This window comes from Apteryx mantelli, chromosome 17, assembly GCF_036417845.1.
Source record: "Apteryx mantelli isolate bAptMan1 chromosome 17, bAptMan1.hap1, whole genome shotgun sequence".
In the NCBI taxonomy this organism is placed as follows: Eukaryota; Metazoa; Chordata; class Aves; order Apterygiformes; family Apterygidae; genus Apteryx; species Apteryx mantelli.
In genome coordinates, this window is record NC_089994.1 from 4776987 (window position 1) to 4801534 (window position 24548).

Genomic DNA, 24548 nt, shown 5'->3' on the forward strand with positions numbered 1-24548 from the left:
GAAGGGCAGAAAATGAGGCTGCAGAAAATGACTTCTGAAAAGAGACTAAAAGACATAAATATTTACAGCTTAGCTAAGCCGTACAAAAGCGGGGGAAAAAGATGTTAAACTGCCTGCAAATATCAAGGTGCTCAGCACAGCGGCCAGAGAGGGGATACTCAGCATTCTTCAAGTGAAGACACGGTACAACTAACAAAGGGAGAACAACTTCAAAACCTAAGCCGGAATGTCAGCTTCATCTCCCTTACCTGCTGGTGGGACACATTAAGAACTAGGCAAGACGTAAAGAAACGGTTGTGCAAAGAGCAGCTCTGCATTAGTCGGGAGAGGAGCCAGATGACATAACAGGACCTTTCATTTCTAAGCTGTCTGAGTGAGGAGCAGCCAGGTGGGCAGGGGAAGGTGCGATGCAGAATACGCAGAGCTGTAGTGGACTAGCACTATGTCGGCACCAAAATGCCTGGAGTTGGCTTTCTGTTTTGCTTATTAGAATGATTAAGTGGGCTCACTGCAGGGAATGTCAATGAGATCATCGTGCAATAGATATGGAATCAAATGAAAGCACCAGTAATGCTTCCAGTCAGCATGTAAAAAGGCTCCCAGGGTCCTTCCAGTAATGCTTCCAGTCAGCAACTAGCACTTGAGACTGCAGACTGCTACAGACATTTTAGTTACTAACAAGGATAGGGATCAGCTCTCTCCCACAGTCCAATTCGCAGCTTTTTCTGGATGCTTTGCTTATAAATGCGACTTCTAACGCCTTTTCTCTGGCTCTGATGACTCCTATTCTTCCAGTTCATTTTCCCCCCCTTAATTTTTTTTTTCTTCTGGAGTTTCCTGTACCCCTAGAGGTGCGTGTTTCAGTAATCTCTTCACCACCAATTTGCCTCCCCACCCACTGAAGTCTATGTTGCATCAGTCATCTTTCTAGCAATAGGATTGCAGCAGTTAGGTTCACAGCTAGTCAGTGCTCTCTTCAAGTCAATGGAAGATCAGCTGTAAAATTGCCATCAAACCCCTTCAAACTCTTCCAGTGACTGAGATAGGGTTCAACTCACAGTTCCTGCTGGAGCAAAGCAAAAACCTACTGTTACACCACTCTGCCAATTTTTTTCCCCAATTCCACTCTTACCCTCAGCTGGGTGCTTCTGTTCAAGGTGGGGGAAAAAAAAAAGACCTGATGCCTTAACTTATTAACATCTGGGATTTCTTTGCCAAAATCAGAGGTTTATGCTTGCACAGTCCAGACAGGGACACCAAGACGGCCCCCACTGGCTGCACTATATACAATCTTCTGAAAGCTGAACCTGCCCTTTGTGTAGAGAGAGGGGATACAGCCCGGTCGAGCCCTGGATTTTTGCCAGGAGCACAGAAGGTCTGAGTGCCAAATTGGCTTCTGTGGTTTTTCTAATGTGGTTTGTGGCTTTGCTAATGTGGACTCCTTTGGGTATATTTTCAGTGTCTCAGGCAAAGAATTAGACTTGCAACTCCTGTGATTGTAAATGGGATGCCTGCACCTAACATTTCATGACCTGCATTGGAAGAGTGTGCTCCCGCTGCTCCTGCTTTTCTCCCTCACTTCCAAGCAAAGTCTCCAACACACAGAGGTCTAATTCTCACCTGGACACAACTGCGGCACTAGGAAGTTGCCACACAGTGAACTGGGACAGATTCCTGGACCTATCACTTTTCAGCAAGTCTATCCATCCATTTACACCTCTGATGAACTGGATAAATTAGGGGAAAGAATATGTACATTAAAGGTGTATACAGCAGCCAAGGCACTTTCACACAAGTGTGCCCTACACTCCTGATCCTAAGTCACAGTTAAGGCCAGCAGACACTTGTCCTCTCTTCATAGAGCTTCTAAACAACAGATCAGGAAAACTTTTCAAGATGAGGTTGCTTCTCCAATCTAAATTGTCACTATGCTACTGGTAAGGGCTTCACAATACAGACCCATCAAGCTAGTCCATAAAGAACTACTTACTCCACCTGTCAAGGCCCTGAGTGCATTAACAGGCCTTAATGCACTTGACCTGACCAGCCTCACCTGGGGTCTCCACCCACACACCCTGCCCATGGGCCCAGGAGAGCTATTTAAGCTCAGCCCCAGGCCTTCACTTTCTTCCTGAGCTATGCTGTAGGAGTGCTAGTCTCTAGCTCAGGCACAGCTATACCTGTGCCTAGCCACAGCTTCCATTTATCTGGACCCCAACCTGTGGACTGACTTCCCAGCTTTACTTTGGGCCTCTTTCATTGCTATAGACCCATCCAGAAATCTTTGGACTGGCTGACCTGTGTCACCCTTACCTGATCCTGGCCCTGACCTGCAGATGGACTTCCTGGCTTGACCTCAGACCTGCCTCATTGCCACAAACTTGTCTGATGATCTGGACTTTTGGTTGAACCTGGCTACTGTCTCCAGGCCTGCCCTGCTCACCTTGCTCAGGTACTGTGGGACTGGGCCCTGGCTGGCAAGGCCCTTAGTCTGTTGGCTGTGTTATTGTGCTTGGCTGCCCTCCTCTAAGGAGCAGCTGGCCCTTGCTGCTTCTTGACACTATGATACCTTCTCCAGACACAAGAAACTGTATGTAGGACTGCAGGAAAGCACCCTTTTCTCAGGTGTTACTTTCTTTTCATAAGAAGGACATGGGAAAGACCATATGAAATCTGTCTTTATACTGTGATCTGGATCTCTGACCCTCACAAAGCCAGAAGGACATGCAGGGCTGGCTATTCTTATCTGGAGGGGACCTAGACAATGATACTTTTGAAAGATGAAACTGAGCCCTCTGCTGTAAGACACAGCAGCTCAGAGCTGGAAAAGTGTAGCTGAGAATGGATGAGTGTGCAGGGGACCACGCTGGCCTCAGTGTTCCTTCTGTCCTGGCACTGTTCCCTCTGATCCTGGCTTGACTGCAGACCTGCTGTGACCTTCTCTACCTATCACACCTACAAAAGTTATAAATTCCTTGACAGCAGGGGCTGCATTGCTATACTTCTATACAACATATAGCTGTAACTGTAGCCAGACCTCAGATGAGAGCTATAGTATAGTTCAGGAATCTGTCAGTCTCTTTCAGGATGCTCAAATACCTCCTTTCTTCTCCCAGGACTTCAGTCTGCTTCTGCAAGCCCATAGCCTCTCTGTACTAGGCAGAGACAAACATCAGGGCTGCAGCAAACTTGACTCATTTGGCACCTTCCTCAGAGGGATTCATAACACAGGTGCTTCTCACTTGCCTCAGCTACTGCTCTTGCCCCCAGGCATGGTTACACACAACTACAAATATATTTTGATTTACCTAAATCAAATATTATTTCTAGACCTCAGACTAAGGACTTCTCTTACAAAAAAAAACCCCTTATGCCTTTCACTTACAATTGTATAGGCAGTTTTAAACTGTGCTTTTAACTTGCTCTTTTGAGCAAACTTTCATTATACCCTCTACCACTGAGATGCTGGACTTGTATCAGCCAGACCTAGAATTGAGCCAGAACTACCTGTTTCCTCCAGACAGGAGTTAAGTGCCTCACTCTGCTTGCTGTGTTCGGTACTATGAGTGACAATACTTACTCTGCCTCAAAAGGCAGAAGAAGGTTTAGAGGGAAATACTTAACTGACTGCAGCACTTCCTTTTAGTGCTGCATTTGGAAGCCTGGAGACAGCTAAGCCCCCTGCTTCTGATATCAGTCCTCCAAGGTCTCCCATTCTCTTCTTGCCTTTCTAGAAAGGCACTAGGAAGCAGCAATGACTTCATCAATCTGATGCAACACCACATGAGCAGTAACAGATCTTCCTCTAGTTTCCAATGCCCATACAGTGGTGATACAAAATGTTTCGGCAACTAAAGCACATGCTGCCCCTACTTGCTGCATCTTCCCTTATTGGGTGGTAGTAGCAATGGTCAAAAGGTATATTTGTTCTCCTTGGCTATTCTTCTTGCTCTGCCCTTGCTACAGCTCCCTGGGCAGAAATAGAGATTAATCATGAGGTATTCCTCACCTTGCAGAGGCTATAGAGGATGATCAGGATCCCACCTAGGAAGTAGCTGCTTGATGGATCATCTCCCATGATGTATTTGTACCATAACTGGATGGGGACAAGGGAGCGGAACAGCTGGCTCAGCTCTTCAATAACCAAATAAAATTTTCCCTGTAAAACAAGTGATACATGATTATTTTCACTATCAGGAAGCTGAATGAAGAGAGGATTTTTGCACATGCAGGAGTTAAAGCTGCAGAAAGAGACCCGAAGAATAGGCAGCATCTGTTGTAAAGCTTCACCAAAGCAGTCCTTGCCTTCTGGTGCTCACTCCAGTTAGCCTTCCTTCCTTGAAGGACACCTGCAAGGTAACATTAACTCCCTCCTGGCTTGCAACAACTGACACATTTTTTCCTAATCATGTCATCTCTAACTCAGAGCACCTAAGACAAGGACGAGGAAGCTGGCTACCTAAGTTCATCTAACTTAGGGTCTCCCCATGTTGATGAACTGTTTGTGTTCTGTCCTACCCTGTTTAAAAGGGAGAACTGGTGCCAGGGTAATAGGCTAGGACAAGCAACGAGCACAGAACTAACCATAAGCTGTAATGACATTATCCAGACTAAAAGATTTGGCTTTTTATGTCAATGTTCTCCTATTTGATAGGAGAGGAGGGAAATTCCCCTGGAATTTTGCTGTGTTGTCCCAATTAGCTTTGTCATCAGTGATGTCATTGCAGGTCACAGTCATTAATTGGTGAAACTTGAGGAGGGGATTAAGTCCTCTGCAGTCCACGAGGAGAGGCGCAGCCAGCGCTCTTCCCCTGGGTCTCGGGGATGAGATCACTCGGCAGGCCATCGTGCTGCACCGAACAAATCGAATCCTTCAGAGAGCTCTGGCATTCTCATGATCTCATATCCCTTGGGACAAGGAGTGAGGTCACACCAGCGGTTGCTAACGGACCGGTGCTGCTTTCTTCCTCTCCCCCCATCCCCTCCTCCTTGTTAATCCCAGGTGGCATCACATAGCAGAAATGTAACAGCAACAATCTGGGGTCCTAAATGCAAGCAATTTATTAAATTAGCACGGAGGGCTCTCTCCAGCCTCATGCTTCGATACAATCATCGTTATTTCTGGAGCCCCTGTGACAGAGGGTCGCAGGCTGCTAATGACTACGCTGTCGCTTCCTCCCCTTTGCGCAGGCAGCTTGCCGCCCCCTCTGCAGCCAGCTCTGATGAAAGCTAGCAGCAAGCCAAAGGCAGCAAACTGCTTGCTTTCTCTTTTATTTCCTCCTCCCACTAGACTCGCACTTTTTTTAGCCTTGCTTCCCTAGCAGGCTGTGCTGGGACAGGTCACTGCTGCTTTTCTTATTGCATCAGAAGGAACTTCTGGATCAAGCATTTGAGGCAACTCTGCAGTCCTTTTCTCTGAAGCCTGAAATCTTGGCAAAACTGAAATTCCTCTACCGCAGAAGCTTTTGAGGCACTGCAACACCACAGCCCACAGCTAGATTTAAGGAAAGATGGGTCACAGGCAGCCCTCGAGGTCCAGGCAGGCTGCCAAACTACAAGAGGCAGAGTGTGGCTGTAAGATGAACCTGCAGCAGGCGGAAAAACTTCAGTTTTCTTTAACTACAGAATCCCAATTCCCCACAAAGCTTTCACAATTTTCCTGTTATTTAATGCTAATCTTCAGTTTTCATTGGTAACTGCAGGGTATCAGGATTGCTTAGCAGCTAGATACTTGTTAACACCCTCACAAGAGTGCAGTTAACAGCTTTAAATGGATGCATACCCCCATCCAGCCCATTAACACCACCCACTTGACCATTTAAGAGAGACCTGCTGATAAGCTTTGAGTGACTACAGCTAGGATGGGAGAAGCTACACAAGGACAGCTGAACAGGATTTCAGAGGACTAGTGTTATAGCAAAGGGTGCTCCAGAATAAATGTAGGGCTTGTCCGAGGCCCGGGCCTCAGCCCTGTACGAGTGCAACACCAGCCTTTTTTTAAACTAGGAAAAGTGCCTAGAAAATCAGAACTATCTACAAAGGGCTGAGCCAGAAATAAGCGGGGTCTTTCTCCTGAAGCAGAAGCTTAGAAAGCAAGGTTAATTCCCTGTAACTTCAGCAGCGAAATTCAGCCTTCTGACACCAACAACTTGTTGCAAACAGCACCCCTTGCTTCTAAATGCACTCAATACTCTTCTGCTTTTCAGCTTTATTACTTTTTGGCTATCTAGGTTGAAATTTTCCAAGCCAAATGCTTGTCTCAAGCTGTACTTTTGTCTAAAAGCTTCAGCTAAAGAAAGCATTTCAGCTATTTCTCAAGATTAGGAAAAATCATTGTGTTATTTTAAGCATGAATACAATTATTTCTCCTGTGCATCTCTGGTTTGGAATGAGCTTGAAATAATGCAAGGGCTGCCTCTCTGCTGGGTAACTTAGCTTTTCCTCTTTCACGAAAATCCATGGAAATCTGGGAATCTTCTCTTGAACACACTCTAAGCAGATCTCTGTGGTGAAAATTAAGGAAAGCTATTGGTGGTGAGCCTGTTGCAGCCACAGTGCATGACCAGATTGTGCAGGAACCAGCCCTGCAGAGCAAGTGAGCGTGTCCCCATGCTGGACTGCAGAGACTATATAGGATATCACTTAAAATTACAGCTCCCAGGTGGGGTAGAGTCAGATACTGGAACAGAGTCTCAGCTTTGCTCTCATCAAGCCCTTGCAACAGGCTGGAGTTAAGCCTGACTAAAATGGAAAAAGAACATGAAGCCTGAGTAGAGAAGATGGAGGTGGCAGAGAGAAATCAGGATGACGAGGGGTATGGTGCTGGGGATGAAAGGCAGCGAGGCCTGAGAAATGACCACTGCCAAGGCAGAGGAACTAGGGGAGACAGGAGAGGTGAAGCTGGCTGCGACAAGGCAGAGGTCCACAACTGCCAGAAAGCACCAGGCTCCAAACATTCAAGCTTCACCTCCTTGCTGTCACCAAATACTGGTGTACCTCCCTAGTACAATCTTACCTCGCTTCCCCTGTTGGGTCAGTTTTTGTAAAAGTTGACAGCCTACTGCTATCAAATGCTCCATTAGCACAAGCGGCAACGCAATGGTCTGTGCTGTTGGTCTAATTATATCAGCTCTGCTGAAGAGCCATGTGATGCCACACAGGGAAATTCCTGGTTACTTTTGTCCAGAATGCTTTGGTTAAACTCAGTCAATGACTCCCTTTTCCTTCACTTTCTTCACCACATTAAAAGACCACTTCTGTATTTTAAGTCGAGCGTTCATTCTGGAGGAGCAGAACTCCGGCTTTCTATACAATCTCAATTTTCTTTCTGTATATGCAGTACTACATAGTCTGTCTAATGATGTGAACAGGTACTATTTTTTCATGGTGGGTGAGTGATACTCATTAAACATGTGACTCAAGCATTCTGCTATATCCTCATTAATTTTTGCCAAATCTGCATTCTATCACTTCATGCTATTCCAACTCTGCTCTGAGTAAAGAATTACTAAAATTTCCTCCGTGTTTTTTATATCACCACTAAGGTATAAGATTTTTAACGGGAACTTATTTTCACACTGTTGGCTGGAGTAAGGGGCAGCTATCATCTGCATTTTCTAAATGAAAACTTAAGACATATGAAGAGTAAGGTTAAAAGTAATGTTTTTTGGTGTCCAAGCTGAGATGCCTGGGATCAGACTTTTTACAAAGTACTTAATTTTATAGATCATGTTACCATTAAAAGTTAAGCCACTGACTTCAGTTTGCAGCTGTACATGACTTTCCTAGCTTCATATAGGAATTATTTGGCAAAGAAAAGGATGGAATTCAATTCTCCAGTGTAGCATTCAACTCTAAGTTATAGAACATTCTTCTTTTTCCAACAGTCTGTCTTTATGCTCTATAAACTTTTCAATTTATACCACAGCTTCTTTCAGTACATCACCTTGTTTCATCTGCAGGGCACCGTATACCCTCTTTGGTGATGGATGAAGAAGTCTTACAGAAAAATAACACGGAATCTTGTAATTAAACTGAATCACAATACATATATACACAAGGGGAGCAAATTACAGTTGCAGAAGTCATGCTAATTCCCACATATCCTAACTAAGCATTGACTTTGTAATCTCTTTTGACATAAGACTTTGCATAACTGTGCATGTGTGCCTCCACAGAAGGAAATGGAGAAAGACATGCTAAGTTTTTACACAGCGTAATTAAAATGGGATGTAAGAGAAGTGAGAGAAGTTGCAATGAGGCAACTGTAAGTTGTGATTAGCACTCGAGGGAAGTTCCAAGTCTCACTTGTTCTGTTGCCAGCAGCATTAGGACATATTCTGAAACAGGAAGATGATAGGAAAACTTTTGAGACCTGCTGGCAATTTGGACAGGAGGAGAGCATGCTCTTCTGAGATTTCAGGTCATATTGCCAATATAAGAAAAAGTGTTGGGTAGGAGCAGTAAACAGGATTGTGGTACAGAGGGGGCTGGTGCAAATCCATGCAAGACTAATTAGGAGTAATTCCAAGGTGGAACTAGAGAGAATGTGAGTTTTTTTGTATTTTGTATTTTAGTTATATAGGAGAAAACCCACCCTATGTGAGATATGTCAGTGCATGTCATTTTTGAAGGTCATATCTCAGTTGTTTCAAACTGTGAAGTTAAACTTGAAAGGCACCTAAGAGCAATGAGTCCCTTTAAAAAAGTTTAATAGCGGTGACTTTCAAAGGGTGTTAGGGAGAGGGACAGGAGAGTATCCCAGTTCCTCATTACCTAGTCCTATACTTCAGTTAATCTTTTTCTTTCCTGAGTAATAAATCCCACACTTCTGTCACAGGGACACCACACTTGTCTCAGCCTGAAATAAGAAAGTCTTTGCAGAACCATCACACAGTTCCTAGACTGTGGCTCTAGAGGATCAAAGCTCAAATTGTGGTCTAAGAGGAGCAAATTATTTAAGCGAGTTTCTCCCCAAGAGCATCCAGGTGATCCTCAAAGAGGATCCATCAAGGAGAGGAGAAGAACCCCTAACTATCATCTCTCTAGAAATGTTGCCTTAGCCACACTACAGGAAAAGATTAAGATGACCTTGCATATCACACAGTACAAAAGAGCACAGCCATGGAACAGGAAGATCTTTACCTGAATATTTTTTGTAACACACTATCTATGTGCTGATTCCCAGTGCTCATGTGAGTTGTGCAAACGCTTCTGTATTTTTGGTCAGCAGCATCCAGAGGACTCAAATGCTCCAAGAGACCTTGTTCTTCTCAGGCCAGAAGAATGTAATACACCAACTTCTCCTTGTTAAACGACTGATACATATCTGGCTCCATGAGAAAAGAGGGGCTGGAGGGACATTAGAAAAAGGGTGCTGCCATCATATCACAAATAACACACCCTCTCTCCTCATGTGAGCCCTCTGAAGGAAGCTGTGGCCTAGAGAAATTGCTCTGGCAGCAGCAAGCTGCTCTGGCTTGCCCTCCTTCCTTAGCATCTGGAGGGACTGACTTGTTCAGATGGACTGTTCTACGTGAATGTTTTGTGCAGAAGAGCTGGTTGCTCAAGGAACACAAAACTTCTACACCTACAAGTCAGTTGTGCTGTATATCCTCAACACAACTAGTTGCGTGATGGAGGGTAGGGGTCAGTCTGCCTAGTGAGAAAGGCTAGGCACCAGGATTTTGGCCCATGGAATCCCACCGGCACTGAGCTCTGGCACAGAGGAGATGGAAGCAGGCTGCAGAATAATCCTAATCATTGTAAGGTAAGTGATGGCTCATTCTCCTTTCAATAATTGGCTAATTATACATGGATGTGCACAGAGGCAGAAACAGGTGGTGATGTGATAACCAAAGTAACTGTGTACGTGCTCACGTGCCATTTAAACATCGGAAGAATGCTGGGGATATTCAAAATTATGTCTTATTAGCTTCAGACTCAGAATACATGAAGTTATAACAGATCAGCTGACATATAGTAATACAGAGCCTTAAGATAGCTTGCTTCAGTTGAATGATCCAAATCAAACTGCCTTCTGTAAAAGACATTCCAATATTTCACTTTTGTCCAAGATGCCACTTCAGAAGAAATGTGGAAAACTTAATGTGCTAGTTTACATGGTGAAGCTCTAACCATCCCCACTAGGAAACATCAGATGCATCTGGAAAAGGTATCTGGTCCAAAGCCCAAGTGCAAAACTATGTAAAAAAATGACTGCTCATATAGACAACCAGCAATGCTGAGATGATACTTTTTTAAAAAACCAAAAACAACAAAACATTTTTATGGACTGACACAGTGAGGAGTCCACAGTACTAGGGTTTGATGTACACTTGCCACTGGCACCATTTGCACAGCACAAAGGAAAAAGTTCATGTAAGGCCAGCATCACCATAGACTAGTAAACTAATTTGCAATGTCTAGAGCCAGCTTTCAAAAAAAGGTGACAAGTATTTATTCAAATAGTAATTTCACATCATGCTTTTAAAACAAACAGATGTTAAGTGTTTTCCCTTTGAATTTTCAGTCTTCTTGAAATGGAGCTTCTAGATTCCCTGGTGCTCTTGTAACTTTGCTGTGCTCTTATATCAAGAGCACGCAAAGAAAAATCTTACCTAGGGCTTTTTTTTTTTTTATGCACCAGCAGTTAGGACCCTTAGACAAAAGTGTGTCCCTGATACCTATCTCTCACCTCTATATCCCCTGGTCTTTTATTTCAGTTTTCTTTCTCTCCCCCCTTCCCCCATGTTTCACTCCCTTCCCCAGGATGTCAGCTGAGATTGCTGACAGCAGCATGAGGAGGGGATGGGAGACTTGCAGGCACCTGGGATTTCCTAAACGGAAATCTTTGGCAACTGTGTCTTTTTATTATTTATTTCCTTATTTTTAATTCCACCCCTCTCAAGCTGTCATTCCTTAGCACCGAAAAATGAAAAGCTGCCATTTATGTGTGTACAACAATGGAAGCCTCTGCAGGCCACATGGCTCCTGCAGTTTAATTTACTTTAATTCATTTTATATTGAACTAAATGATCTTATTTGCCTTTTTTAATGGAGAGGCCTTAAGTATGCAGAGTGGGAGCCAAGCCCTCCCTCCCAAAGAAATTATGAGCCCAGCTGCTATTAAAACTTGTACTCAGCTTTGGGTACAAGTCATCACAGCTCAAACTAGCCTCTGGGCTGGGGGAGGAAGGGGTGTCTTTAGCCGCAGGTCTGCTCCTTCTCCCACAAACTCCCACTGACTGCAGAGTTACAAGACTGGACCCCGATGTGAGGGTTACCTTTCTTTTTCTGCTTCTTTAAAAGTCACTCTCCCATTCACTAGCTCTTCTTTCCCTCCCTTCCAACCTGTTGTAGTGTCTCACAGCCTCTCATGGCATCTCCAGTTTCCAAGCTGGGAAAGTCTGTGATTATTTTGTTAAATTTGCATTCTTTCCTCATTCTTTGCAGGGGTTGCTGGCAGGGATATTTCACTTCTGAGGCATCCAAGCTCGGAGAACTCTGGCTAGTTGTATCCAGATGACACATGCAGCCTAGCAGTCCTCACGCTTCGCACTTCAAGCACTGAGTATCATTTTCGTTTCTGTCAACCACTTCTGGGCCTGAAATGATGTTTCCTGCTCTCTGTGTTTAGATTGCAAAGACAAACCTCTTTTTCTGCTCTTAACATTAGCTTGCTTTTCTCAGATAGAGCATCAATTCATGCTTTAATAAATCTTACTTCAGTTGCCAATGGGAAGCCTCTTCACTTTTTTCTTCTAAAATCATACTGGATCCCGGATGGTTCTTAATGTCATCTTAAAGCAAACACTGTCCTTCCTGTGACGGGGCCATACTAAAAATACCTGACCCAGGTACCTTAGACTGGGAGAACTGAGTGCTCTAGCCCACATTTTTCATCTCTTCACTGTCAAAATGAAAAGACGCATCTAACTCAGCTAAGCAGGATTTGGTACCGTACACTATTTTCATTAATGACCTTGATAGTGGGACACAGTATGCTTATCAAACGTGCATTTGACATTAAACTGAGAAGGGCTGTAAACACACTGAAGGGAAGGATTATAATCCAAAATGATCTTGGCAGTTTGGAGAAATGGTCTGGAAAACACACGGGTGCAATTCATTAAAGCAAAATGAAGCATTTTTTTATACACAGGGGCACAAGTAATTGTGCAAATAGAATAAGAAGCAAGGCAGCAGATTAGGCAGTACGTTCGCAGGAAAAAGACTGAAGGGTTATAAAAGATGGCAGTTTGGACATGACACAACAGTATGCTATTGCAAAAAAAGACGAACATCATACAGGAATGCAAGAAGCAACAGTATTCATGTGCAGGGCATGCCATGTAGTCATTCCACTCTCTCCAGCATCAATAAGACCTCTCTAGGATTATTGTTAGTTCCAAGTATTGCAAGAAATTAAAGACAGTCCAGAAGAGAACTATGACTAATGACTAAAATGACTAAAGATCTGGAAAGAATGATCTCTGAGAAAAGACTCAAAAAAAGGGAGTTTAGTCTGCAAAGAAGACTGAAGGGAGATATGAAGATTGTCTTTGACGTATAAAAGAGAAAGAAGAGAATCTGATTTTGCTCTAATCACAATATGGAGAAGTAAGAGATGTAAACTGAAGGACATTCAGAGGAGATGCCTCACACTGGAAAAACTATGAAAGCATTAATGAAAACCACATAATATGCAGAGAGGACTAGAAGAATCTCAAGGAGCAGCATGAAAAAACAGACTAGCTTTGGAACGTCCAAAACAAGGAAAATCTGCAGAGACTGCTCAAAAGCTGAGCACAGAATGGTCACAGCCCCTGGCTGTGATCCATGGGCAAGTTTTGCTGTCCACTCCTAACAGGCAGCAAGAAGGTACTGCAAGGAAGCTCAGAATAAAGCACCTCTGTCCCACTCACAGATGTGTTGAACTCCTTCCCTGACAGTGCAGCCATCTCCACTTCAGGCCCCGGATTATGGGGAAGTACAGGCTGCTGTTCTGACTTGTTATATCAGCAGAAAAATCCTCAATAAACATTATTTCCCCCCAAAAAGCCTCTAGCTCTACGTTCTGTGAGTTCAGTCTATATTTCTCCAGCAGCTTGCTACCTGCTACCATTACACTGCAGCCATCCAGAAGGTCACAAACTACAGGCTAGGCATCAAGCACCAACACCGTGTTTTTAACATTTGGGGAGGAAAAGAATACCTTTGTAGCTGGTGAACATTAAGATAGCAGACGGTAAATATCTTGATCAGAATTTGGTCACAGTTAAAGCAATTCTATTGCACTTCAGACACATTAAATAAGAAAAAGCTTATGTTTAAATCTCCTTTGATAAACAGGATGTGCAGCATTGTGCCAGTCTGTACAAGTAAGCTGGGTCATCAGGATCATGGAAGGAGCTCAGCTACGTGGTTACCAATTACAATTCCAATGGCATCCTGGGGTTCTCTTGGAGTTCTCTCATCCCAGTTTGATCTTGCTTAATTTGTTACATCAGATCTCATCCCTCGTTGGATTAATGGATGCAGTGTAGAGAGTGGGATAAAAAAATAAATCCAGACCCTCTAACAGTAGGTAACAGCAGTCTCAGATGTCAAGGGACAGTGAGACCATCAACAACAACCTAAGACAAAAAAGGGACTTAAAAAAAAAAGTGAGAAATATTGCTATCCAGAAAAAGGTATTAAAAATGAAGCATCTGTGCTCTGAGTCATTATAGGCCCTTGACAGATGTGATCTTACCAGCCTCCCACTGTAGCTGCAAATAAAGACCCCGTCTCTTTCTTCTCTCCCGACAAGGATTAATGAGTACTTGGGATAGCTCTCAGACATGCAAGCAAAGGCTGTGAACCTTTTCCAGCTCTGCAATTTATCTTGGGAAGACTATTCACATCACTTTACCCTCCTCCCCAGGCTGGATTATGCTCTGACCTAGCACATTAATCTCCCAAAATAAAATAATAATAATAGAAGAAGAAAAAAAAAAAGAACCTGGACAATCGCCAGAAATAAATTAATAACCATCTCGAATAGCCCTGCTGTGCAGGGACAAACTGCTCAACTCCCCTGCCACCCATGTCATTTGTAAGCAAAACTATTCCCAGTTTAGATATCCCCTTAAGTGCCCTGCCTGAGACTTTCTGCAATAAATGATAATATCTTGCATTTATATAGTGCATTTCATCCCAACAGCTGCCAGAAAGTTTCTTCACCAAATGCAAATAACATACTTTGCCACATTTGCCACTGAAATGCAGATACTACTAAGCAGAGCAGCATCACAGATCTGTAAGATACATGAATATAAATATGAAATGGTAATTCAAGAGAGAAAAGGTAGTGAAAAAGTTTTGAAAGTTAGGTCTGGTCTACATACAATTTTGTACATATTTAAGTATTTTAACTGTTCAGTTAAAATATTTCTTCAAGCTTGGTTAGAACTGGTGTTTTGTGTCCTCAATAGCTCCAATTTAACACTGCTGTTATTTTTGACCCAAGTAGCAAGCCAAAGAGATGAGTATTTGCAATTTCTTTTCATTAAAAGAAGGAACTTGTGGTTCATAAGTATCTGTTTAGATTGCTCAGAAAACAGGACTTAGAACAAAGTTTACCAGAAAAGCAGTCATCTTGCTGTTAGCACCTACTCCTTCTCATGCAACGCTTATCTCATGTTCCCTCTTGACTTCAGTCACTTGTCTGCATTACCAAACCCTTGCTCAGGTCTGTGATTTTTCAAAAAAACAAAAAAACCATGTGATTTTCTGCTAAAATTTTATCAGAGATTTTCTTATTTTTCTCCTTCCACCCATATTTCATGCTGCACACATGTAGTAAAGGTATGAGATTACCAAACATCCATAGGTGTACATCTAGTGGATAATTACATTAGCAAAGCATATGATTTTTTATTTCACTGTTTGTTGGATTGTAATGGAATAGAAAACTTGTTCAGCCTAAGCAAGATGATTACACAAACTGACCCTGGCCTACAGCAGTGGAGACTGCTTCATGCTCTTCCTTTGCAGTTAGTTATAAACCCTCCTCCTCTCTTTCTTTTACCGGAGAGCTGCAAACATCTATTTGTCTGGACCTTACATATCATGCAAGAGAAGTGATCTGTGGAGGCTTGTCTTCTACTAGGCACACCAAGACAAGGATCAGAGAGCGTCTGTAATCAACCAGGAAGTACAATTTCAACAGACAGATCCCATGAGACAAAAAGCAAGAAGAAAAGAGACTCTTACCTTTGATTTGACAGCTAGAATGATCTTAGGCAAGGCAACAATTAGGCATTTCAGTGCAATGGTGAGATACTTCAGTACAAAGTCCGTGATCCCCACAATCCACATCAGGTCAAAGAAGTCCAGCCTCTCAAGGTTGGGTTTCAGAAATATAAGGCTGAAAGGCATGACAGCAAGGCTCAAATATCAGCAAGGTAGTATCAACCTCACATGGGCTTCCTGACACACTCTGTCCACTGCTAGCTAGAGAAGGCCTAGGAACTCTGCTGAACCTGAGTACAAGTTCTCAAGGGTAACAGTAGACATGCAAACTAGCCCCATGTTTCCTCTAGGCCTCTTGACTTTGTCTGCTCTTGCCCATTTCTACCAAGGTCAGCAGGTTTGCCCATTATCAGAGAATCAGACCCAAGCTTGTACAAAGTCTGTTATGAAAGTTAAGCCTTGCAATCCACACTGGAAAAGAATTTTTGGTCTAACAGTAGTGCTTTAGTCCACAGGCTTTGCTCTTTCAGACCTGATTGTGAAAGCCCACCCACCTACATCTTTCTACCTTAACAGCCAGGGAATGACCTGAAACACCTTCTCCCTTGAAGTCGCTGTCATCAGTAGCTGTGATTCCTTGGACAGGAAAGTCATGGTCAGCTCAAGACCACCACGTTTGGCAGACTGGTCTTGCACCACAGAGGTGGGCTTGCCACAGGCAGAACTGCTCTAGGGGCAGCAGTGTCTACAGCTCTAAGGTATTTGCGCATGTGAAACAAGCAGGTGACAAAGGAAACCCAGTAGTAGACATGGCAAAAAGGTCAGGGCTTCAGGAGAGTGCTGTGCCCTGACAGTGGCTCAGCTTGGTCTACTGAAGTAGACCAAGAGCTGGGCTGTGTTAATTAGCATCTCTTACCTGAACCAACGCTCCAGAAAGGTAGTGCCCCCTACATAACGCTACTGACTGGGACCGAGGAAGGGCCAAACTCGCTATTGCTGCAGAGATACTGTAACCACCACCCAGCATCTCCAGCTGGAACAGAGTTGGGGCGAGTAAGCCAACACCACCTCAAAGAACAGCAGCAGAATAATGTCCTCCTACTCTCCCCCAGCAACTGAGGCTGGACACTGAACTTAGTATTTGCTCCCTAAAGAAGGGGAATCCAGGATGCCAGAATTTCATGTAGCAATGGGCCAGAGCTATTGACCTGAGCAGCAATGAGGTCAGGACCCTACCCAGAGCAGAAGAAAGGGACTTCTGTTCAGAATATTTGCCTACTAAAGTCTCATGGTAAAAAGCAAAAGCTTAACAAAAACAAAAAAAAAGTAAAATAACCAACCCAAAACAAAAGGCCTGAGCATGAATTAAAATACTCACAACACTGGCACAGCACAACGGGTAAAATTAAACCCTAAAAACAGAAACAGAATCAGAGACTTTACTACTAATTGTGGGCTAGAAACAAGCAAAAAGTAAATAAATCAGGAAATGAAAAATAAACCAGAAAGAAACAAAAATGAAATAGCTGTTTCTAACTTCACAGGCTTGCCTGGCGAATTGGGCACAGGTCCCAACACAGCAAGCACTAGATCCACCAGCCCAACTGCAACACGGCAGGCACCACTGAACCACTTGCAGGAAGGGGGCTTTTCAGTGAAGCCATTGACTACTGTTGACCGTAAATAAACTACTCCCTAAACAGTTTGTGACATGGCCCCAACTTACTGAAACCTTTTTATTTTAGATGACCTATCTTTTATTTTAAACTGTTCCCATCCATGTACTTAACCTTATGAGCCTCCTGACATCTCACTCTTGCTTTCTAGAGCCCCACTGTTCCCCTGCGGTGCAAGCAAATTTCTTTTTAATGCCGTAGTGCGCTTCCCCCATACCTGTTTCCTCGCACAGCTCACCATCTCTCATTATGATCCGCGCATACAAACCTTCTCATCTGAGAACCAGACCTTTTTATTTTTTCAAACTAAAATAATTTAGGGGTCAAGGGGTAGTAGAAAAATAGAAATGCTACTCTCCCCCTTTACCAAAGCAGTGTAACACACAGCTTTCAAATGATCAAAACCAACTGCATTAGATGCAGTTCCAAAGAGTACCAGGGTTGTGAGCAGCCCTTGACTCTTCCACTGCATAGACAGTATTGGTGCGAAGAGACTGGAAAGCAATGATATCAACTACAGACAGAAAAAACCACCTGGGAGACATCTAGCCACCACTCAACTGATGCATGTTACATACACTACATTTTTCGAGGAAGTATTTTCAGTCTGAAGTTCCAAGTCCCCTTCAATGGGACAAATATAATTTTCATTGGGAGGATAAATCATATGCTATTAAATATTAGTATCAAAACTACTTTCTTAACCAACTAAGTTTGATATTGCTCCATTTCATCCTGTTTATTCTAATGACATCCCCTTGTTTAAGGTCTGTTTCTTAGCTTCCTGTTTGTTATTTAATCCCTCCTTTATAATAAGCAGGGATAGTACTGAACCAAATCCATAAATACTAACTTTTCTATATTTGAAAATAGGTTTAATTTGAATTTTGAAGTGGAGATTAATCCATTGCAAGCGTACATGTTTCAAGAAGCAACACTGTGGCATATCAGCATAACCTGGCCCACTTAGACCCTGGTTATGTCATTCATTGATAGGAGCGTAGTCCATTGGTAAAAGTGAACTCCACACTCTTTTCCTCTATTCAAAAATATTACAGAGTTGTAACAAAGATGGCAGACACCATAAGAGCGCATTTTTCCTCCCAATGAGTGAGAAAAAACGGGCTTCCTTTTTTTCTCCCTAGCAATTATCACCTGCTTCCATCACACACAAGGTAAATTTTGCCCACCTGTTGTACAGTTGCTGTGAGCTGAATGTGTAAAGCAAGTAGAAGGTGTTTCCGGTGAGGAAGGCCAGGATCCAGAAGACAACCAATACCGATCTCTTCTCCTGAGCGAGAACAAGAAGCAGAGTAGATATATTCAAAGTCTCAAGGGCTGCACTGAGTCTTTGACTGCTGAAAAATGCAGGACCAACTCAGGGGACAAACACACAACTAAGCATTCAGTAATTAGTTATTTACACAAGACTAGGACTCAGAAATAGGCTGCTGGGTACAGACATGTATAAACACAAGCACAACTGTCTCTCACTCACCCAGCTTTTTCCCATAAAACAACTTCAGTGAAATTAATGGAAATACACTGCTGAAAATGACAGCCTTACTAGCAGAACACAGTTTTCAAAGCTGGCATCTTTCCTGGGACATCCAAATTCTACTGATAGTTAAAACTCAACTTGACAAGCAGGTTAAAAAAAGTCAGTTCCAAATATTGTCTATAATTTTCAGCTTTCACCTGTCTGGAAGGACGCTTCATGAAAAGACTGCTTTACAAATACATCCAAAGTCACATAAAAGAAGGCATAGCTAAATCAAATATAGCATAACTCATCATTACACGCAGCACATACGAACATTATCTGAATGCAAGGAGGTTCTAGACCATGCATTTTTGATTCAGGAAATTATTACAGGTCAGAAAAAGTGCACATTATGCATTTCAAAAGACAAGGAACATTACAGACAGAAGTTGGAAGACTGCGGGTCTTGTCCTGGGTCTTGGCCAGTGTGAGTTTGGAGAGTAAAGTTTACTCTTGAGAGGAAAAACACTATTTTTCTTGCAGGCTGATTTATTAAGAAAATAGCTCTTTGTAGCTATTCAGCAGCCACGGATGTTAGGTTAAGATTTAAAGCAGACAGATTAATGGACACACTGCTGGCAAGACAGAGGTGCAAAGTGCAAGGCAACAACAATCTATTACATAATTGTGCAATTTATCTGCTTACGCAGCATTGTATCATATTTATTTCACTGCCGCTGGTACATATAAGTACATATTTGTGTCACCCATGTCATTTATACAGAAAAGCAATTCTAGTTGTGTGCTTGCAGTGCTGTTGAAGTATTCTGCTGACACTGAAACTCATAAGACCTGAAATGATCTGCTGGTTTCTTTATATTCTAAGCAGAGTATCAAGAAAGCATTAAAAAAAAATTGATGAGTAATATATCTACAAATTCGCTCAGCTGAACATCTCGAAACATTATCTAAATGCTAATAAATTAAATCTCATCATAAACTAGTGAAATGGATTTCATCACTTCTGCTGTACATAATGGGAAACTGAGGTACAGAGAACTACTTGAAGATGTACTTCCAGTCAGTGGCAGAGCCAGAAGCAGATTACAGTTCCCCTGACTTTTCCTCTCCCTCTTTTTATTCTGTCAAACTTTCACAAAATAGCAGGATAGAAGCTGTGGGAGAGCATGAATGAGGAGAAGTAGACAGGGGAAGCAAGGATTATGTCAGCATACTCTTATTCCAACAAATCTGTATCCATTTAATGGCATTCATCCCTAAAGTGCAAGAGAAGGTTCAACATCAATATTATTTTGTATGCAAAGAGCAATGTCAGCTGAGAGCATCACAGTGTAAGACACTGTACTCACCTTCAAAGCAACCTGTTCGCGGAGTGTTGAGTTGGCATATGCGAATGTGCTGGCCATACCAATGCACACAGCAATCCCTGCAGGGAAAGACACTATCAGATGTATAAGGCTGGGTAGGAGGATCTTCACTCCTAAAGCATTTGATGTCAGCAGCTTAAGCTTAGAAGAAAATTAAGTGGATGATATTCTGGATCCACTGGGAATTAAAATTTGTAGGCCACTAAAACAGGGCCATCTGGACTCATATAAAGTTCAAATTCAAACTAAATCAAAATGAAGCTACTGCAGTGGATACAAGCATAGAACTTCCCACCCATCCCAATACAGACACTCTGCCCTAATGGCAAAAAATGGTAAAGAACTGATCTTCCATATGTCAGGACAGGAAACAGATCATGGGCCTGACCCAGCTAATAACTGCTTGGATTAAAAGTAGGGTAAGAAAGAGGAGCTGGTGGCCCATCCATTTGAGTATGTCCCCTTCATGCTAGACTACCTCTGGATGCTGTCACAGGGATAAATGTATTGGACATCATGGCAAGATAAAGCTTCCTAACCCCCCTCTAATAGCCTTACAATCAAAAAAAAAAAAAGATAGATGCTTACCAAGCTTATGCTGGAAACAAACTTTAGCCAGGAGGATCAAGATGAAGGGAAGGCCCTTCTGCAGCCAACCGATCACAGCTTTTAACTCTGAAAGAGCTGGAGCTGGAGTCCCAGCCTGTTCATCGCTGCCTTCCTCAGCGTGCCCATGGCGGTCCCCTCCTGCCATGTGCAGTAGAGACGAACCCCGGTGATGGCCATGGTGGAAATGATGGGGCTGCTGCCGGTGGTGAAATGGGGCTCCTTCTGCACGGCTGGTCCCTTCCTCCCTTGGGGCTGGCATCTGAATGAATACTTCCCCACCTCCTGCTGAAGACCCCAGAACCAAACCTGCCTGGAACGGGGTGGCTGTGATGGTGCCCGAAGGGATACTTGCCAGGCCTGAGAACAGCTGCTGTGGCGAGGAAGCTTCAGCCTTCAGACTTTCAAAGACTCCGCTTTCATCCACACTGGTTTCAGAACTGACCGTTTGGCTCCGGTTTCTGTAAGGGAAGGACATGAAAGAACGGCAATTAAATAAAAATCAGTGCCGCAGAACTTCTCAGCCCTTTAGCCCACTCCCAACTCTAGTCAATTAAGAGTTCTTCAGCTGTGTCAGAATACGTAGGTCTCCAGACGACAGATACTTTGCACTCCATTTGCTATTGGAAAGTCCAGAGCTAGAAGCCTGCAGCTAGATACCTCAGATAAGGTCAGAGCACTTCTAAACTGCTGGTCAAAACATACCAGTTCCTTCGTAGAGTTCCCAAAAGTCCCCTTTGCTTTTGGAGGAAGCAAAGAAATAACTTATCTGATGCCAAATTCAACATCTTCTAGAATGATTTTAATATTAAATGGCCAGCATATATAAAAATAAGTAATTTTACATAATGCCATCAAAAGATGCCATATCATATATAAATAAGTTAAGCAGGCTAACTCAAAGAAACGACCTGCCCCCAAGATCTTCCATCTTTGTTTAGGGATGATCGCCACTCGTCCGCCGCTGAGTAACACAAACGAGAGATAGAGTTAAATGGGGAAGAGAAGCATTGAGAGCTGCTTGCGCGTCCCTGACTCAACATTATACATGAAGAACGTGTTCATGGGCCAAGAGAGATAAATTGTTTTATTCATATATTATCAGCAAATTCGATATGGTGGTACCCAATTTACTGGACACTGCACAGAATTAGATCCGGCACTGATTCTTTCTTGAGCCTGTGCGATAGCTCATAGCCAGATTCCAAAAGTCATGGATATTTTTATCCTAATAAAAATAGTAAATATGTTTTGTTCACCTGAACTTAGTATCGTAGTTCTGAAATGAATACACAGAAAGTTTGGACCAAAGGGAACAACGTAGGTAATAAGCAGAACAATCATTAGGCAGTCGAACACCTGGCAGACAGCAAATGCTTCTCTGAACAGCAAAAGGAGAGTAAAGCTTAAATAAAGCTCAGCAAGACGCAAAGCCCACAAATAAGACATTTGCTGCACAGCCCCAGTCTCTCTTGATTTTAATCCTTGGAGAGCTCTAACTTTAGAAACAGTGGTCACAAGCTGAGATAGCACATGCAGGCACATACAGGGACCTTAACCCTCTCTCTCCCACGAGCTCAAAAGCCTCCCCAGGCATCTTACAGGGCACAGAGCACTGCCTTTCATCTCACTCTGGAATTAGCTTCAACCCTCTCCGGGCATACTTTCCCACTACACAAACTCCTAATAAGGCTTTTTATAGCTACAGCCCATTCCCAATGTCTCTCCACAGGCTCCAGCAAGGAATCAAGTCAACAAGATACTGCACACCCATCTCTGGCTTAAAATATTCATCAGGCAGATCTTGGATTTTACACCTAACATTGCAATTTGGGGATGTATACACAAGACAGGGATAAAAAAGTGACAGATCTGCGCTTACATCTGGGAACATGACAAACATTGGGTGGAAAGCAGCATTAGAGACAAATATACCGAGATCATTTGGAAAAATGCTACCAGGATACATGACTACGCTTTCGGCAGGAAGGAATTCATCAGGCACATACTTGGAAATGTAGAAACACAGATAAAACTGTGACTCCGCTAAGGACAACAGAAGTGAAGACCATACTGTTAGCGACACCCGAATTTCATTCTACAGCTAAAACACCTTCAGCCCATCTTACTGACAATATGTATTAACCCAGTAAAATACTGATGTGTTTATGAAGACCAATTGACATTGAGTTGCTTATCTTTTGCCTTTAATAATAAATACTTATCCTGAATATTTTTTAACTATTCAAACAGATCCTGAGGTTCCATAAAAGTTTGTACTGACTCAAAGTGCTCTACACCACAGTTGAGAGGGTCCACACAATATTTTATACGCCTCTCAAGCTCTAGGCTTGCTTGCTGGTATAAACCCCACAGAGCGCGCTGAGGCTTGGGCAGAATCATGGTGAACATGAGTTGAAGATGGCTTTCTTTGGCCCTGAAATTAAGAGTGGCACCATGCTAGAAGTGGCCACGACATCAACCTTCACCTCTACCTGCAAAAAACCCTAAGAAATATTTAGTGACTGCTTGCGATCAGAATCTTTCACTTACTATCTCAGCTCAGCCAGAGCAATGAAATTCGTTAGTTCCATCTTTGTCTTAGAGTAATTAGATTAGTTTCTTCTTTAGAGAAAAAAAAAAGCAAAAAAAAAACCCCAAGCACTAGTCCTGTGAAAGCACAGGGGAATATTTAGTACCAGAACAACAACAGTGGCAAGCCTGCTTTTACTGATGTTGTAATTACAGAAATGAATTAGAGGCATTCTATTTTAAAATATTTATTCTACTTTTAAATATTTACCTACGTGAACCTAGGTGAACCTACATGAATACAGATTCTGGAATGATGTAAAGGATCATCCAAATCTTTATAATATATTGAGTCATACTAATTGGGAGCTTCAGACCGGCAGACTTTTTGAACACCTTTACAACTAGAAATAGAGATAAACTCTGTCCCTACAGATTGATCCTTTCAGATTGACAGCACTCAGGATCCCCACAGGACTGTACCATGAATCTCTCTTCCAGAGCTCCATAAGGCAAAACATCCCGCCTGTGCTAAGCCAGCTGTCTCAGTAAGTAAACGTAAGGATTATGGGGTAGGATGTGCCATACTGCATCATCGCATCTGAAATGCTGCAGTTGTCAGCAGCCAAAAACTGACATGAAGGAGGAAAGTCAATCTATCCTTAACTCAAGCAGAAAGCCTGGCCCTGTTACACATATAGGAAGCGTAGGCCTTTCTGACTTGTGAGCTTTTGTCTTCCAAAACCACGAAACACACCATACAATCAAATCGGAACATTGCTTTCTAGAGAGGAAAATGCAGCGAAAAGTGGGAAAAAGATATACCTTTCAGGAGGAACGCTGTCAGTGTTGCTGCTATGCCGTCTCTGCATTTTCCTCAAAACCTTAAAACACAAAACGCTCAACATCAACGTTGCAGGTCAAGAGTTCCCAGCGTGACTAGTAACAGGAGCCCACAGAGTCAGAGGGCTGGGAAACCCGTTCAGCTGGTGACATGGCTGGCAGGAATCATTTGCTCTTCTGAAGAGCACCTCCGGCTTGTGTTTGTTTCTTAGTACGCTAGTGAAGGAACAACTTCCAAGTGGCGAACAAAAGCACGCAGAAACCGGTCCCGGAGCAGGGCAGGAATCGGTCAGATCTCCTTTTGCAGTGTGTAGCAGTTATACGGATTGTAGAGCGTGACACGATGACATGGTCTGAAAAGGAACTTCAGGACAACTGACAGCATAGCTCTAGATGTGACATTTGAATCAACACGTGCTCTCGGAAGTGAGATCTCTTCCTCCTCCTCTTCTGAAGAAATTTGCAGAGTAATGTAAAGCAAAACCAAGAGGAAAAAAAAGAAAGAGTAGAAACATTTTTAATGAAAAAACACAATCAAATCATGACAATATTTTAAAAATAAGCAATCCATTCCTTTTAAACCACAAAATTCCCATTAGCAAACTCTGCACAATGGTCATAAAAACTATGCACATGTGCAAAAGATCACATGTTCTTCCATTCATTTGGGAATTGTCAGTTTAAATAGAGTCTAGTGTGGGAAATGAAAAAGCAATGAAACTGTATTAACTTCAGGAACTTTTTCTAGAACAAAGAGAAGTGATTTAGTTATTTAAATCTCTT

At 42.8% G+C, this 24548-nt stretch overlaps 1 protein-coding gene across 1 annotated transcript in view; it reads right to left on the bottom strand.

Moving 5' to 3' along the window:
• The window catches only part of RNFT2 (ring finger protein, transmembrane 2), a 30369-nt gene that overhangs the window by 3990 nt on the left and 1831 nt on the right, over positions 1 to 24548 (bottom strand). Inside the window, exons 2-7 of the mRNA XM_013945023.2 lie at positions 23748 to 24215; positions 20373 to 20851; positions 19767 to 19843; positions 18104 to 18204; positions 15259 to 15412; positions 4010 to 4159 (exon numbers count right to left, since the gene is read on the bottom strand). Coding sequence (XP_013800477.2) covers positions 4010 to 4159; positions 15259 to 15412; positions 18104 to 18204; positions 19767 to 19843; positions 20373 to 20851; positions 23748 to 23830 — 1044 coding nt within the window. The 5' untranslated portion in view covers positions 23831 to 24215. The remainder of the gene's footprint in view (positions 1 to 4009; positions 4160 to 15258; positions 15413 to 18103; positions 18205 to 19766; positions 19844 to 20372; positions 20852 to 23747; positions 24216 to 24548) is intronic.